The 18400-nt window shown below is 35.2% G+C and overlaps 2 protein-coding genes across 2 annotated transcripts in view; one reads left to right on the top strand and one right to left on the bottom strand.

Moving 5' to 3' along the window:
• Nucleotides 1-13523, bottom strand: part of LOC135141700 (ras-specific guanine nucleotide-releasing factor 2-like) — a 32290-nt gene extending 18767 nt beyond the window's left edge. Inside the window, exons 1-3 of the mRNA XM_064073022.1 lie at nucleotides 13436-13523; nucleotides 12709-12885; nucleotides 10002-10133 (exon numbers count right to left, since the gene is read on the bottom strand). Of these exons, the coding sequence (XP_063929092.1) occupies nucleotides 10002-10133; nucleotides 12709-12867 (291 nt within the window). The 5' untranslated portion in view covers nucleotides 12868-12885; nucleotides 13436-13523. The remainder of the gene's footprint in view (nucleotides 1-10001; nucleotides 10134-12708; nucleotides 12886-13435) is intronic.
• Nucleotides 13524-17288: 3765 nt separating this feature from the next.
• On the top strand, nucleotides 17289-17903 carry LOC135141191 (uncharacterized). The gene is made up of 2 exons (XM_064072047.1): nucleotides 17289-17389; nucleotides 17449-17903. The coding sequence occupies exons 1-2, from the start codon at nucleotides 17304-17306 to the stop codon at nucleotides 17759-17761; spliced, it is 399 nt and encodes a 132-aa protein (XP_063928117.1). The 5' UTR covers nucleotides 17289-17303; the 3' UTR covers nucleotides 17762-17903.
• The last annotated feature ends 497 nt before the right edge of the window (nucleotides 17904-18400 follow it).

Raw genomic sequence — 18400 nt, 5'->3', positions numbered from 1 at the left:
TAAAGTATCGTTTTGTGTATAGGTTTTCACAGTTTGATTAAGTATAAAGCGGACGTCACTGGATTATATTGCAGAGTTTCTTAACCTAAACGTAGTAGAAATCTGTGAAATTACTTTTTCCGCGTGAAATTTAGATGGAATAAATTATACAAGTGGTTGCATACCGCTACAATTTCCAATCTCTCTTCCATGAATTTTCTAGCGAGTTACTAAATAAAGTATGAATTGTGTTGCGTCGATCTTCGAAAATTTTATTTTTCCTCGTGAATGAATCGAGGAAAAGGGAAGGTGATCTGAAAATTTACTCTTGTGAGTACCTGTTGGGACTGTTGCATTGTGCATGATGGAGGAAAAGAAAAAAGGCGAAGGGATAAGAAGAGTGGAATACCAGTACCAGGTTATATTATTTTTAGCTCTGTATCGATCCCACTCAGCATCCGCATCACGGCATGTAAGCTAAGCTAGGCCGCTGATTACTATTTAATTATGCATGCTATAATAGTTTACTACCAAATAATCAATTGGTAATAGGCTATTGCCGTCGACCCGAAAGGTTAGCGATTACTTTTCTTTTTTAACTTTCGCAGAGAGTCGACCAGAAACCTTTGAATATTCCACGTTGATAATGGACTCTAATGTACCGCATCATGACGTTACCTTTGATCGAAACGGATCTTTGGTGTCCGCAACTACCTGCAGCACAATAGCCAATCAAATGAACGTCATTTTCGCATAAAGTTTTAACGTTTTAACGGGAAAAGTTTTTATTTTTGCGCCGATAGTAAAACCGGCGCGCGATGAGGACGTTTGAATTTTTAATGTGCTGCTATTTTGCATAAAGTCCTTTATGTGCATGTTGTAAAGAAGTCACTTTTATGACGTCACCAGAAGCCACCGACTCAATTTAGACCTAGGGTAAATGATTTAGTAAATTCGAACTAAATGCCCCACAACTCGATGAATATAAATAGAATTTTGAACGTCTTCCCAAAACATGATACCTAGCCTGAGATTAACTAACTCGTGAATAAATTACTGGGGTTTGAAACTCTGGCAAATTCCGTCGGTGACACTTTATCGTAGGTAACGACACGACATTTTCTATTCTTTTCGAATCTAAATTGTACAAGTTTGAAAAGAAAAAACTTTTATTTTGTGTAATATTATATCGAATAATGGAACCGAGCGTTCTGCCATTTCGCCCGGGGTCCTTTATGAACATGTTATAAACAAGCGCGTTTTATGACGTCACTAGAAGCCACCGACGTCAATTTAGAGCTAGTGTAAATGATTTAGTAAATTCGAACCGAATACGCCACAACTGAATTAATTTAGATATAGTTTCCAATATTTCCTCTCATCTTCTTCGCCGCCGCCGCCGCTAGGTTTCGCTTTGAGTATATTCACTTACGAAACTCCGTACACATCTTAATTAATCTAAAGGCTTTAACGATTCATTCGTTTTCTTTATTCTGCGGCGATTTTCAGTTTCAGCACTTTCACTATGAAATGCTATGGGAAAAAGCCAAAGCGATTTTCCGCTTACCCAGTTGAATGATTCGGATTAATTTGCACAATTGTGGTTTGAGGCAAGAATTTATAGCTCTGTATTTAAACGTTTTACTCTTCAGGTAAAAATAGTTGCTTATGGGATCAATAATTATCTTTTTTTATTGAAGGGGTTAATAACCCATTCTCGGTCGATAGTCGCCATATTGTTCCACAAAAGGGTAACAAAATGAAGGGTTGACAGCTGCGACCTTGAGATGTTAATTATAATTACCAAGCTTCCTTGCTTGTTTAAAATATAATTAAAGCTAATTAAGACCAAAAATTGGGGTGTCGAAGCTGAAAATTTTGGATAATTAATAAGCTTACATGATTTCTGATTACCAGCTCGACTGTATTTACTATAATAAATAATTGGATCCTATTTAGAATAGAATTAATAAGCATGAGGATTAAATCCGTACAAAATCACAGTAATTAAGTCGAATCATCCACCCGAAATTCGCTAATTATTACGACAAAACAAATCGACAAGAGGGTACCGGTATTGTTCACTCGCAGAATCCGTAAATATTGAAAAGTAGCTGTTTCATTAATTAGCAAACAGAATAAAATGTTATTTTAAGGCAATGAATACGCACTAGTAAATCAACAAATTATATATTATTCAAATATTTTCGGTATTTACAAAGGCGGAAAATTGGAAATTAGGGGCACAACGTCCCGACGAAATTCGTACCTCATTTTACTTCATATAACTCAAAAAGACTATTTGCTCACACGAGCAAGAACGTTTCGCTGTCGACGGGGGTTTCGAATCAAGTTAACTGAGAAAATTTGTTTGGCACGACCACAAATTACACATTTCTACAAGATTTCTATAATATGGCACGCAGCTGCTTCGGTTTGACAAATAATATATCCATAAGCACATTTTAAGCGAGTCTTGTTTTTATTTGTTCGCAATCACACATATTTTGCCTTTTTTTTCTTAATATGTGTAGTCATCTTTTCACGAGAAGAAATTTAAAATATGTTTAAAATGGTAAATTTGTATAGGGAAATATCAATTTTGCAGTTACGCTCCGCCCCTCGGATGGGTGGGGCCTCTCATTTGGTTTTCTTTTTTTATTAATTCATGTAGTTTTTTTGTATGACACGATTACTTAAGAACACATTTCATATGGTGATTTCTCGTAGAAAAATAAGGATTTTACAATTAATCTCAGCCCCTCGGCTTACGACGCATAAAAAAATCATCAGAATAGAGATAGGGCGGGTGGGTGGGGCTTATATTTTCCCTTTTTTTTAATATGCACACTCATCTTTTCACAACAAGAAACTTAAATCATCATTAAAATGGTACATTTGTGAAAGGAAATTGTAAGCCCGCCCACCCACCCGATCTCAATTGTGATGATTTTTTTTATTCGTCGTGAACCAAGGGGGCGGAGCTTAACTGCAAAATATTTATTTCTTTACAAGACATTAAAAACATGTTTTTGAGTATCGTGTTGTTCAACAAATTCTATGTATATTAATCAATAAAGCCAAAATATAAACCCCGCCCGCCCACCCCATCTCTATTGTGATGATTTTTTTTCTTAGAAACTTTAAACACGGTCAAAATAATAAATATTTGTAAGGAAATATGGATTTTACAAATATGCACCGCCCCTAAGTCTGTCAACGAATGAAAACTTCATTACTATTTAAATCGGGGCAGGTATGGGTGGAGCCTAATCTTTGGCTTTATTTTTTTTAATGTACATACTCGTAGTATTCCTATACCAATAAGAAAAAATCATCAGAATAGAGATAAGGCGGGTGGGCGGGGCTTATATTTTGCCCTTTTTTTTCTTAATATACACAGCCATCTTTTCACAACAAGAAACTTAGAAACATGGTTAAAATGGTACATTTCTGCAAGGAAATATCGATATTTCCTTATACAAATTTTCCATTTTAAACATATTTTAAGTTTCATCTTGTGAAAAGAAGTCCACAAATATTAAAACGAAAAGGCAAAGTGTAAGCCCGCCCACCCACCCTGTCTCAATTGTGATGATTTTTTTAATTCGCCGTTAAGCAAGGGGGCGGAGCTTGACTGCAAAATACTTATTTCTCTACAAGAAATTAAATACCATGTATATTAAGAAAAAAGGCAAAATATGAACCCCACCCACCCCATCTCAGTTGTGATGATTTCTTTATTCTTAGAAACTTAGTACGTTTAAAATGGTAAATTTTTGTAAGAAAATATGGATTTTGCAATTAGACCCCGCCCCTAGGTCTACCAACGAATAGAACCTTCTTTACTATTTAGATGAGGGCATTTATGGGTGGGGCTTAATCTTTGGCTTTTTTTTTTGTTAATATACGTAGAGAAATAAGGATTTTGCAGTTAAGCTTCGTCCTCTTGGCTCACGATGAATAAAAAAATCATCACAATTGAGACAGGGTGGGTGGGCGGGGCTACATTTTGTCTTTATTTTTTAACATGTGTAGACTTATTTCGATAACATATTTACACACAACAAATGAAAGAGTCATTGTTCTTGGTAACATAAATAATTATCTCAAATTTTAATAAAAACATGGAAATCCGTTTTTCGTGGAAATACAGTCTTGGATTTCAAACTCAAGTGTTTTGTATTTTTTCCGTTTGTCGTATAGTTTTCCACAAATACTTTTTCCGTGTGGTCGTGCGAAACGTAGAAATGTGAATGCGGTGCGTCATTCCTGTATGTGATTTTCGCGTCGTGTGCCACGATGATTCAGGTTGAAATTTTTCTCAGGGAATGTAATTATCACTCGATAAAATTGCATTTCAACAGATAATAAATTCCAGCGACTCGTGTTCTAGAAGTCGGAAAAACAGATTTGTGTAGTCAGTTTTTCATCTTGTTCGATGTTTGAATTTTTCGCCGCGACTTTAGCACTTTTCCACTTTGAATATTTCAAGCCGGTGAATTATTTATACCGTTTCGTAGATGAAAGCTTCGATTTTATTTCTCTATCGTTGTTGATTAGTGGTAATCTATTATTAACTAAGCAGAGAAGGGATTCGAACTAGGCATATTTTATTCAAACGACTATAAAAAAGTTGCTGGCACTTCCTGTGAAATTGTTTTCTGTTTGCCATGATTAAAGTTTGTCCACTCAAAAGCGAATGTTAAACAACTCCACAGGCGTTTATTGTTCCCTGCACAAAACAGTTTCAATTTTGTTCGCAGCAGAGAGAATTCCAACTTCTTAAATAAAGCAAGTCATTCGGGGTGTCAGTATTTGTCAACTGATGTTTACAGAACAAAGAGGAAAAGAAACGGAGTCAATTAATAACGGAGTAATCGTGAAATGTACAAGCTCATTTTGTAGGTCGCGGAAAATCAATCATTTGAAGAGAGCTTATTGTTAAACGTAATGAATTCTTTATTTAACCTATAATCCGCTCCGACCCCCACCCAGCTGCGCCAAACACGAAAATGCAGAATTTGGGACGGGCTCCATCATTACTTTCAACCACATGTATGTTTTACTGTCGTTCAAGTTGTGTATACGTCGGACGCTGTAAACCTCGCTTCGTGAAAGCGAGTATACAACGGACGCAGTAATACCTGAACGATGAACAAAATTTTATTCATACTCTCCTGTGAAACAGCAGTGTCAGAGTGTGCCGCCATATCGTGCTTGTCGGCGTATACTGCACCTCTAAACTCTGCGGCTGTTTATTTAACGGTAAACTAAACTTAATCAGCAGCATTAGCGCTCGTTAAATCTGTTGCACTCCATCAGAAGTTCTCGATATCGGTTCTAATGAACTAAAACCGCTAGAGGGAACCCGATGGTAAATTACTCTATGAAAGATGAGAAAATAGAATTGACTCGTTCGATCAATATGCTAACTAGAATTTCCATTTTTTGTAAACAGAATATCGCTTCGCACAATCTTAAATTAGCATGACATGATTGAGAATTTCGGGTTCGGAGTGTAGCCACAGGTACGAGATAATCCTTCCCATAATCTGGAAAATTACGTCGAATTTACACCCGAGTAGGTGATTAGTTTGATCCCTATTATTAAAATTTCTATCTCAACTAAAATACTTCATCTCTGTGTTAATTGCTTCAAGTTGAAGTTTGACGTGAACGAAATTTGGTTTTTCGCTTGCTTTATTGTGAGCGGGAAGTGGATTAAGTTTAAATTATGTACAAAGAATAATTCTGTTATGGAAAATAACTCGAATTTTGAAGTTATCAATTAGTGTTAAAATTTTCAAGGTAAATTTTAATATCCTAAATCAATTACGGCCCGACAAAGCAATGCAAATGATGCTAAAGTAATTTTTAAGTGGGTCGGAGTAAAGGGAACCGTTAATAAATAACTAAGGGTATGTTTAGGTCACATTACCACTCCTGAAATATTTATGCGGAGTGTTCGTATTTTGCAAAGGCTTTGATAAAAGAGACTCTTGTAGTGCTTTTCCTATTTTATTTATTTGTTAAAGTCGGCGTTTTTTGCCCAACAGATTAAATAATAGTGTTGCGTGTTATTAATTTCAAAGTTAATTAGCATACACTGTAAAAATATGTCGCGTAAGAACCTTGAAAAACATTTTTTAAAGTTGTCGATACCCATAAGAATAAATTATGCAAAATAGAATTAATACATATTATGTTAGTAACAAGAGGAGGAATTCGATCGAGATTATAATAAAGTATGCATCAAGGAGGCAATTTCTGGCGATATCGAAAGCTTTTCACAAAACGATCTCGAATGTCGACATTTGACACCGTCTTTAATTTTATTCTATTCAACTCACCTCATTTCTCCATTTTAAATAACTTTCACCACCTGTAGATTACCGAACGACTCTCAAAGATATTCATTTTTAGAATTTTAATTCCAGCGACACTCGTTCAACGTCAAATCAATAAACCCAAACATTACCCCACAAACGACAGAACTCTCCATAATTGAGGTTCTCGAAGCCTAATTTCCTCAAGTAGATAACTAAAAATACCGCTACACAACTCGATAAAAATATTTCCTTAGCACGAAGTATGGACGCGTTACGTTACCTTTTACACTTTTTCTCATCAACGGAGCAAAGGAGCTATCATCAACGGCAAAACTTGTTAAGTGGCAAATAAAAATGGACACTTTATTTTCTCATTAAATACTTGCTTTTTGTGTTAGCTCGTATCAGCGCCCTGCAAAGAGTGGAAATTATGTTTCGGAGCAAAACTTTTTTTGGTAATAACATCAACCGTGTGGGTAGCGATCACAGGGGTTTTTTCGTATTTCAGACAACACGGGCGGATTCTAGTGTGTTAAATTCATAAGGGATCCTTGACAAGGTTTTGAAGTATTTGCGATGAGCGAGCACATACGCACAAACAACGCTTAATTCTAGCACACTTATGCATAATTTATTACATATAAAAGCTTTGCATGCCTGTAGCTTTTAAAAACACGTATTGTGAAAATTTCACAAATCGGATCGACACAATACTCCCCACTCAAAAGCAAAATTTGTCACCGCAGTTCGTCAACATTTTCATACAACACACACAAACTTCGCAGTTGATTAAATTAAAATCAAAAATTGTTGTGTACTAAATTCGCGGCAGATCCATGACAAGGTCTTGATTGGTGACTAGCGCAAACACGCACAAACAAGGCTTAATTCTAGCGCAATTGTGCATAATTTATCACATATAAAAGCTCTGCATTGTTTCTATTTTCATGCGGCAGAATTGCGAATTAGGCGTTACTCATTTATGAATGCTGTAACAGCTAAATTGTATTGGTCCAAAGGGTTGCAAAACCACATCTGCCGCAGCACTTATCGTACATTTTTCGTATTTTTAACAGCTGAGAGAAATTGTTTTTTCCAGAGTCTGCCTCTTGTCGTTGTTTTTATGGAGCCAATAATTACGTGGAAAGAATTCGATCACCTTAAATGGTAGCTTTGCGACTATCCTGAGCAGTATTGTAAATCTTGGGCTTAAAGTTTCAGCTCGCGTCTTCCAGTTATCCGCTGTTATTCTATTAAACCTCACTCGAAAATTCGTCCACGCCGTGTAAGGAGAAACCGCAAACTAGCGGAATTAAAGTGTTATATGGACACGGCTATAACAAAGCTAATATTTCGTGTGGATCATTTCATACATATATGCATACCGACCCAACCCTGATTATCATCCGAAAACACTGCCCCTGTTTGAAGTCTTTATTTTACTTGCATATTCACAGCAAAAATTAACAAAGAAATAATCTAGTGACTACTTCCGTTCTACAGCACAGCGAGGGAAAAATCTTTCCCTACGATTTTTTACCAGATATACACCCAAAATCGATAAGTGTATAAGAGTGTGTTTGCCGACGGGTTATCGCTTTGGTACGAACTGGTCGGATATGAGTACTACAAATCGATATATAAACTTGTTGACCACCGGGTACCACTGGTAGTTTAATCGCTCGGCTAGGAAACCATATCGTGCTACAATACCAGCGCTAATCAATAAATAAATAAACGAAAAATTTGTAAAATCATCGGTTTTTTGAAATATATCGAGGATCAGCAACATACATACGTATGATATACAGCCCTTTATCTCAACAGTCTTATGCCTCGTTTGAGATAATGGTCTTGATAAATGTAATACTGGTTCTTTTGTGTAATCGAGCAAATAAAAAGATGAAAAGCGAAATCGGTAAAAAGAACGGAAAGTTGTAATATCTAATTATTTTTGATGATCTGGCCCTAATAGTGAGCTACAGAACGGTCAAATTAACTTCTCCGCTCTGCGATGATGCTATGGACCAATTTCGGTGAAGAGTGAACCGGTTTTGTGTTTTTTAATAGATGGCGGTAGTAAAACATTCACTGAGTACAGTTACGAACTAATCCGAAGTCTATAAAACGAGAAAGCTAAATACTTGAAGGTAAATCCGTACCTCTACGAGACGATAAAAACTCTTTATCTCGACTCTCTTGTCAGATTTGAAGCTTCAGTAAATAAACAAAGTCGTAAATATTCGAAATCCTGTTCAGCTATTTTTTTAATTTAAATTTTAATAAGAGATTTCTCATGCTTCGGCTTAATAAAGTGAGACGTCCCAAATTTAATGAAAAACACTCGAGATTTTCATATTCCCAAATGAAAATATTTTCTCTTGACAGTTTTAATATTCTCATGTACTGTTTTTGTGTTTCGAACGTCACCATTCTTTGATTGCTTTGCCACGAGCTTCATTTTTAATGAAATGAACTTCTACTTTCGTAATCTACACGTGGAAAACCTTCACAGCCATCCACTCGATAAAGTTGTATCGAATAATGTGACGATAATGGAGGACAGAAGGGACTCAAAGCAATTCGATCAAAATGCAAAAGAGTGCTTTTCCAGCTGGGATATAATTATTGAAGCGAGTGCGTAAAAAACCTTCAGCTGAAAAACTTTGACGCAAAGAAAAAAGTTACTGCTTTAATATTTTATTACCGATAAGTATATTGTGTATCAAAGTTTTCTACAATTCAGCTCAGACACACTTTAACAATAAACGCTAGCAGAAATTTCAAAGAAGTCAGCTTCGACGTATATTCCCAGGAGAACAAAAGAGGCCATTTAATAATCTTCTAGCACGTTTCTCTGCTTTACTCAATAATCCGATACCTTGGAGGGAAAGAAGTGAAAAATTCTTATTAAATAGATGATTGTTTCCAAACACAGAACGCAGAGGGACAATAAACATAAATAAGTCAATTGATTTTCGCTAGATACCATTAGTACTCTCTATTCCGTATACCGGGTGTGATCAGCATCCGATAAAAGTCAAATTTAACGGCTTACTGAACAGCGCAACACGACACTTTAATAACCTTCCACGATAATTTTTCAAAATTGCAGAGTGGCTGCCTTTAATACGAGTTTTATAAATTGAGCCACCACAATACTCCCCACTAAAAAGTAAAAACGAGAGACTTTTTCCAGCGGTCGGAACCCTCGGTACCACTAGAGCTAAAAGACTACATATTTTTTCTTATGAGACGGATCACGGACTGAAATACGTTTTTCGGACACGTTTGGTCATCTAGTAATGTGTCAAACTTCCCGACGTTGCGGATTACCCATTTCAGAACTTTGAGTTCTTAATGCGTCAAATTTAATTAACTCTGGCGGACGTGCCAATATCGAGTAAGAAGTTAGCGTTGCTTAATGTGTGTACTACACTCTGGTAACAGTTTTTATAGTAATTACTCATGATGAGTATGATGCGCAATTTATGGTAGCTTTTATGACGCCAGTAAAAGCGTCTACTTTCGGTTTTAGAACTTTTCTATATTATCTTCGACGAGCCGCGGACTAACCACTTTTTAATTATGCGAATGAGTGGCTTAATCAAAACGTCCGCAATTTAATAATCCCTCGGAAAGTTAGGTGGAGTCGGAATTGATAATTGAGTATGATTATTTTTGACTGACCTGTTTTTCGGAGCCATCTTTGCTTTTCGAAGCGCTGCCCGTGGTGATGAGGCGTTCGCAGTAGCATCCTTCCAAAAGCAGGACACCACTAGGTCGATGACAGTTTTCGGAATCGTAATAAAATAAGAGGTTCTGCAAAGAAAAGCAAAATTTGTAACAAGAGAGAGCACAAGTGCCGTAAAGTTTTCATAGTTGTGTTCGGAACCACAACTTAATGCAAGCCTCGAGTCCTAACGCAAGAACTTAAAGCTGTTGTAATAACACAAAACATCTCAAGAGTAAACCGAATATTATTTCAGGAATTTCCAGATTTATGCAAGATATTAACTCCGGTCGGAATATTTTGAGTTTTTCGACTCCTCTGCGTTACACAGAGTTCGCCCGTTGAAAAATAAGTACCAAAATGGTGTTGTAATGGTTTAGTAATGCTTTGCTTCTAAGGCACAAAATTGTCAAAATTGTTGTATTGTTCTAAAAATCTGACACAACAATAACGTTACTGGTATTAAGTCCATTAACACAGCAAAAAAAAAAAACGTACAATTATCCCTCTCACTAACTACAAAATGTTGCGTGTTCACTTTGTTTAAAATATCAAGATCTGTAGTGTAATTCATAACTTTGTCTCTTTTTTTGCGAATTTTCTGTTAAATTTGACCTTTAAACACTTATCCTTTTATTGTATATGTCGTTTAATATTTAAAAAATAAAATTCAAAAAGAATGTATTGTTACTAATAGCAAAAACTGAAATAAATTTGTCACAGACTGCTGCACAGGAATAAAGTTCGTTTGAATTATCGTTGAAGAAAAAATCATCTTCAGCAACGCTCAATATGTACACATTAAACAAGGCGATAAAAAAAAGAATAAAAGTCTTGAAAACGCTAAAAAAGTGGTACAAAGGAAAAATAAAGTAAATTCTGAACAAAAAGCAAACTTTCTTTCGTAGTTTTAAAAACGTTATTATAAATTTGTTGTTTTACAGAGTTTCATTCCTTTTTGTGATTTTTTTACTTCATTCGACCTACACTCAAAAAATTCAGCACGTTCTTGTTGTAATTTTTTAAATTTGTACGTACTCACATTCGACAGCTCCTGTCGTAACAAACCCCCTAATTCCTTCGTGTATCCAGGCATTTAAGTTTTAGAGTGTCAATTTCGTGTTAATAATAAATTCTCAATTAATCTTATGAGATTAAACATGCTTAAACATGGCAACCTCAAATTTATATAAGCTCTGTGCTAACACCGCATTTCTAGTAATGATCAATCAATAGTTCAAGGCCTAATTAGTTTTGTAGTACCGTAGTTAGACAGGTATAATATTAAGCATTCGACGTATTAAAACGAAATTACGTGAGTGGTTGTGAGTAATTTCTTCATTTTTGTTTTAAAAAACTGGCAAACGTAGGAACGTATTAACTTATTTGTAACAAACTTGGTAACGACTGAGAATATTTTTGCCGTTTTAGAATAACTTTTTTTTTTCAAGTCGGCACAATACTCCCCAGCAAAAAGTAAAAAATTGAGCGAAACACGCAAATTTTTGTATCGTACAGTAGTGAGAAGTAGCAAAATGGTTGATTTAGGTGTGTTAGTAGGAAAAGGTGGGGCAAAACGGAGTACTTAAGATTCAGGTTACAATAAAACACATTTTTTTGCATATATGTACAATTTTTTGATGTTTTAGTCTTCCATCCATGCACGACGACGTATTTCTTTCCATCCTGCAACATTAGTAAGACAAGTTGAAGCTAAATTTGTATGCCTTCGTTAACCATGGTACCCCGTTTTCCCACCTTTCCCTAAAATGTTCATACAGAATACATCACCAAACCGTTCTTTAACGTCACAGAGAATTCAGAAATAGCCTTTAAAAAGTGAGCATTTTCTGGTAGCCGTTTTATGCGGCTTCCGTTATTTCTTTGAAAATTGTGTAAAGAGCAAACATAGATCTGTTTGTTCTTTTTTTAGTTAGTGATTGAAGTTCGCGTAAGTTTGGCTGTATCGAAGTCGTAACGACGCGCACCTGAAATGTGATAACATTTGTCACGCTGATAAGAAGTTCCGCTTCATCATATTCAGGAGTAATTATTTATGGCAAATAACCGTCGTAACTGGATTCCGCAAACAATCTTGTCGGAAAACATGTAACTCAAGATCTTTGCTTGCCTTTCCCGCGATGTCTTACAGGCAGCTATTACCTTATCGCGGGGGATATTCGAAACGCGCATTGTGAAGTTTTATAGATTCTCGGATGCGTTATCGAAAATCAAAGATGAGATACTTTCCCTTCCAGTGTAAGCGAGAATCATTAATCAAAATTTGCAAGTCGCGTTTCGAGAAATTGAAGAACGGGCGGAAAGTGTATATCGAGGGGGCGCGAAATCAAAAATCGAAATTGGAAACCGGTTTATTAAAATATGCGGCGTTGCCGCTTTTTGTAATCGAGTTTGGCAATGTCGCGTCTGAAGAATAAATCAAACTGTTGCTGGCTCGATTTATTGCCTATCAAAGTTTCGGAAGCTTCTGAAGCGAAATTACATTTTTCCTTAACATAAAATGAATTTTTATTCGAGTTTAAAGCCCGTTCGTTATAAGTAAATTGATTTTTATTAGATTTATTTTATTGGGAGTCGAACGCAAAAAGGAGCACGTGCATGCGGGCAATATAGGGTATGAATTATAAATCGGTATTTGCCTACCTGGTAAAGCACGAACCATCTCAGTTGCCATTTACTGCTGTCTGCTGATCTCTTATGCAAATAGCCGGCTTGCGAGTGGTCATAGTGAGCCCTTTCTGATAACATTATCAGCTGATTCTCATTGACGCGAATAGTTCTTTGCATTTTTGGACTCAACATCTTTAAGTTTCTTTACTCCTGGAAAAAAGAGCGGTTGTCAGGTTTTGAAGGAAAAGTCGGCTGTGAAACAACTTCCAAAAGCGTAGGCTAAAATATCAATTTCACTAATTATGAGCTATGAAAGCTGTATTTACTTAATTAATTATCAAGTTTGAGAGAGTTTGAAACAAAAAGTTTCGGCGCAATTAAATTATGACGATTAATAATTGAGTTTCCAAGATCCATAAATATAAACCGAAAGTCCTTTATTTGTGTAATTCCCTCTAAACTCCGAATTTAAAATTCATCAGCGACAAAGGCAATTGAACGCAAATTTCAAATCGATAAATTAAGTGAAATTGCTGTAAAATTGAGTTATTTTTACGCAAAAGCCGGGTTCAAAACTGAACGGATGTGCCTCGCCGCTGATCTACATTTAATTGAACAAAAACATTTTTTCGAGCGAAATATTTTGGAAAATTTTTCGAAAAACGCAAATCCATGAATGAAACAAGCGTCTAAATTCAAATTCGGACCGTAAAAATTAAATCGTGCTCAAAGTCATGCTCGGATCATGCAACTTGCTTACATGTTTATATGACGAAAATTTTCTCTCAAAGATAGGTAACATCAACACGATACACAGACGAAGACTGTGGAAAACTGGACAATTTTCAAGATTCAATCGGGAAAACAACTTCCTCATTGCGCAGGCGTACTTGTTGCACGTACAACTCATGAAAATAAGATCGATATACACTGAGGTCCACCTTAAAACATCCTAAAATACAGCAACAAGTGTACATTTGTGCCTCTACATGAAAAAATTTTCATCTTTGAACTCTTAATCGAAGGGTGACATTTGACATTTGCCGCAAAATAATCACGCGGTTTCCCCTTTGAGGAAATCTCCCGCCGATGCGTTCGCAGCTTTCCTGACTACCGCGGCGAATTTCTCGTTTGAATAGCAGCAGGTAGTCGAACTGGAGTTATTCGAATTTCGCATGCAGCGACTTTGCCAATATTCACACAAAAAATTAATTGAAATGCTAAAATTCCTTCGAATATTGCTAAAAGTCTATATTTTCTTTAAAACAACGAAAAATAACTTTCCTTCTAAACCGCGCACAAACCACGAACACTTGAATCCGCCCAGACCCACAAAAAATCATAAAAATACAAAATTCTACAAATCAACCTATAACATATAAAAATAAAATCTGCTAAAATTGGTTTTCAGAAAGTTTCAATTATCTGAAAGTGACCGAAAAACACACTAAGTAGTCAGTGGGGCACAGGTAAACCTTCATTTTAATATAAAAAATACAACACAACTGCATGACGTATTTTTGAAAATTTCACTTTTGAAGATGAGTTAACTAATAAATGCGGACACCTAAAGCCAAAGAACGAATGTTTTAGGTTCATTTTTTTAGATTTAAATTCCAGTCCGAAGAACGGGTTAATAATGCAAGAATCGCAGAGACAAAGCGAACAGATAATAAAAGTGTGAAAAATTAATCAACAGAAAAATTGCGAAATTATTTCGTGTTCGTGCACCCGTTCAGAACAAATCAATACTTTAACAAATTTTCAGCCTCTTTTAAAAGCACAAAATATCAGCTTCATTTCAGCAAAGGATTTGCTCAGCGATTCTTTTATATACATAAATGGATGATTTTTTTATGAAATTCTGAATATAATTAACTGGAACTGTACTTTTCAAATAAAAAGTAATTGAAAAAAGTTTGGTGAACTTATAGATGATTTAGTAAGAAAAACTAAAATTTTAAACAATCGTTTAATACCACACGTATACCATTTTTGAAGGTTAAAGGTGATTCATTTTATCGAGGAGTACCCAACGCATAATTAAAAACACCTGCATTTTTCTTGCAGAGGTATGTATATTATCAATAATGCTTTCGCTTATACCAATGTCTTCGACTTCGTCCCTGCACTGTCTTTGCCGTCTATTGAAATCCCAAGATCTTCTTATTTATAAGTACTTTGATTAGAACGACAGTTCATACAATCTAATAAAAAACAAACTCTGCCTTTTTCATCCATTTTAGATTATATATTTTTATTACTGATTTCGATATATGCATCAATCAGAATAATAATTATTATTAAAGTAAAATTTAATTCTATGCTGGGCAAAGGCTCCTTATTTTTCTTGTCTAATTTGTATTTGTACCTTCTTTATATTATACCTTCTACTTCAATTGTTTTCTTTTTTAATAGTTTTTGTTTTATTTTGGATGTAAATAGGCAACCAGTAAAACTGATGAGTTTTCATTTTCGTAGTTTGGAATATTTTAGTTTTTCGATTTAATACATAATTCTTTAATGATACCCTAACTAACGGACTTCCTTGACAAGCCCTGCGAAAACGTTTACCGAAATTACACGTCATTACATCAATAAAAAAAAACATACAGCTACTGTACTCTACATACAAACACAATCTTGTGTACTTTTTTAGATTAAGTCCTACGAGCTTTCAGCAAAAAACTGTCATGGACACCCCGTAAAAACACCCCCTGATCACGAAGACGACATTGAATTAGTGCGCAAATGACTACTTTCGGAGATATTTACATTTAAGTAGGTACTATTATTTTGTAGGCAGGGGAGGTTCTTTTAAAGTGTTTTTTCATAAAGTATCGGGTGCCCCATTAGAAACATACTCCTAAATGTGGAAATTCGTGCCTCAAGGATCATTTTGTAAAATACCGAAAATCTTAGAAGTCTTTTTGTCTCGCATTTAACAATACATTCTGAATTTATTAATCTGCAGTAACTTATGTATCCCAAACGACCCATTGACTTTTGGCTCGAGGATACAAGATGAATTGTTCAATATTGAGCTTGCTTTGCAGTTGAAAACGCATTTGAATTTTTCAACCAGCACAAATTTGTTATGTTAATATCCAAGTTTGAAACAATAGGGTCAAATTAATATAATGTTCGTTTCGAGCATCACAAAAAGCCACACCGCAAGCGTTGCCGGCTTTTGCCGCCTCGTCGAAATAGGGGTTATAATCAAATTGTCAAACTGACATTACAATGCCAATTTATGATCTGATAAAGACAACCTCGCTTTAGGGTAGTTCACATCATGTTAAACGAAAGCGGCAACTGCATTAATTGTAAATTTTCTGTGGCAAGCTAGTGTTCTAAGTTACTTTTTAGCAACATGTAAATAAAAATCTTCATGTATAAATGTAGGTCGTTTCCGGCGTCTCGTTGTTATTTATTCAAACGATCAAGCAATCCGAGTTGTAAGACTCGCGTAAAAAAAATTAAATTTAAAAATGCAGCAATTTTCAAAGTTCTGACGATTGCAAACATAAGACGAATATAATACGAGTCTCGCCGAGTTTAAACTGCAATGCAGCTTTCCTGTTTCTAAAATTAATTTAAGGTTCGAAACAAGCGAGTGTAGGGAATCTGTGTTCCTCTATCTTTTTATCTGAACGACTGCGAATAAAGAAAATTGAAAACATTTCTCAAATTAAATTTTTCTCTACGATTTAGCTCGCAAAGCAAATGAAGATAAATACAGCGAACGTCAAATGAAGCCCTGATCCATACAGTTCTTAATAAATTATTAAACATTCATCAAGCAGCAAGAAACAAAAATGTGACAAACTTTGTTTTCGCAGGCGAAACACAACCCTGAATTAATTAATGGCGGCGTAAGTCATTCATCAAACGTATGCATATTTTATGAGGCCGGAATGATTCCGAGGGCAATTTTTTCAAATGAAGCGAGCGCAACGCTACGACTTCTAATTATTGTAAAAATTTTAAATTAGCAGGTATTATGAACGTGGCTTCTGGTAAACGTAACACTTAAAAATCGTTAAAATATTTGTTAAAATATTTTTATAGAATTTGAGATTTTTAGTTTGTCATGCTTAAAACTTTAAATCGTCAGAGTTATAAATATATTACTCCAAAAAATCTAGAATTTGAAGACCACCAATAGTTGAGAGATCCATATACAGTTAAAATGTCTAATGTCATGGTTTTTTGAAGCAATTTGGAGACCAGCATTTTTACCAATTTTTATTAGTAAATCCTGATTAAGTGTATCAGTTCCTACAGTTTTAGGATTATAAACACTGATATTACGTAAACTTAAAGGATTTGAAAAGGAATAGTTTTTAATGTATTGTTAGAAATAACATTTTCAAGCAGGTGCACCTAAAACGTATAGATACAATTCAAGAACCAATATTTTCCAAATTAGTAATACCTACTTTTGGACTTAGTACTTGATGACTACGTGAAGTATCTTTGGAATGCCATTACTATAATCTGTTGATTACAACGAATCAAGTTATTCAATACTTCTTTATCATTGCAAGCAACGCGACCTTATAAAACAAATCGCACCTTACCTTCTTCTTATTTCGCGTCAACAACCTCACCAGTAACGTTAAAAAATGGGTTCTATCTGTTCCAAAATCTTCGATGTGCCTCTTGATACCGAACTACGAGAAATCAAAAACTGCTTAGCCCACTTGTTGTTGTAAGTACCAGAACGGGGCCAGTTCGACATGTTATAACTTGTTCTTCCCGTTTTTCCAGACAGCTGAGTCCCGACGAACTGATCACCTTTGCACTTGAAGATGGAGAAATCTACGAAATTTGTAAAGAAAAGGAGGAACTTAGGCAAGTATGCATCCTTGCTGCGGTTAGAAAATACCACAGGGAGAAGTTCTTCTATGAAGAGGTCTACAACAGAACGGCGGCTTTCATGGTGATGTTGGACAATTTCGTGGAGATACAGGACGAAGTCGACAGTCAAGAACAGAACAAAAAACGTTTCAAGTACTTGTCTTTTCTTTGGCGCCTTACTCGTGAACGCGTTGGTTTTGCTGAGAAGAATGGGAAAAAGTAGCTAACGCCAAAACTTTACGAAATAAGTGTTTAACCATGTATCGGATTGGACTTGATAGGCTAATTAGGAGTAAGTTTATATTTTAAATCTTAATACTTAGTTTTTAGGTTTTTCGTTTGGTTTTTTTTATAAAGCGGAAATCAAGAACTGACCCATTGTACTTGTAGTGCTGATACATTTTTATAGTACTATAGGAACATAATTGTAATTTTATTTACATATATTAGTTGTAGGTAACTAACTACTAGTAAAGGTCCCTTCAGAACAAAACACTTTTTTGATTTCACCCTGTTTTTAAAGTACTCGTTTTTAAAGCTCAAATTTAATGAAATCTACTCTGACCTATTTTTAAGTTTTTTACTAGTAAAGTCCCTTCAGAACACATCGTGTTTTTTTTATCAAATCTACCCGATTTCCAAAGTAGCTTTGTTAAAAGTTAAAATTCACCTTTTAAAACTCTTCAATTTTAAAGATTTTACCCTGTTTTTCTGTTGGGTCACTTCAACACAAAAATGAATATGGTTTCGTCCAAACAGGTAATGAAATTAAGGCAAAACCTATTTTACCCCTGCTTTTAACGGTCCTTTTAAAATTAACATTTTTCAAAGATTTTACCCTGTTTTGAAGTTTGTACAACCT

The sequence above is a fragment of the Zophobas morio genome, unplaced genomic scaffold, assembly GCF_036711695.1.
Source record: "Zophobas morio isolate AGI-343-1 ecotype UQ-CSIRO unplaced genomic scaffold, CSIRO_AGI_Zmor_V1 ptg000044l, whole genome shotgun sequence".
NCBI classification, from domain to species: domain Eukaryota; kingdom Metazoa; phylum Arthropoda; class Insecta; order Coleoptera; family Tenebrionidae; genus Zophobas; species Zophobas morio.
This window is presented reverse-complemented; position numbering and strand designations above follow the sequence as displayed.

Excerpts from the sequence above, each read along its gene's own strand:
- LOC135141191 (XM_064072047.1), top strand. The coding sequence starts at position 17,304 with ATGGGTTCTATCTGTTCCAAAATCTTCGATGTGCCTCTTGATACCGAA. Across the intron at positions 17,390-17,448 it reads TGCTTAGCCCACTTGTTGTT|ACAGCTGAGTCCCGACGAAC; the intron begins GTAAGTACCAGA and ends CCGTTTTTCCAG.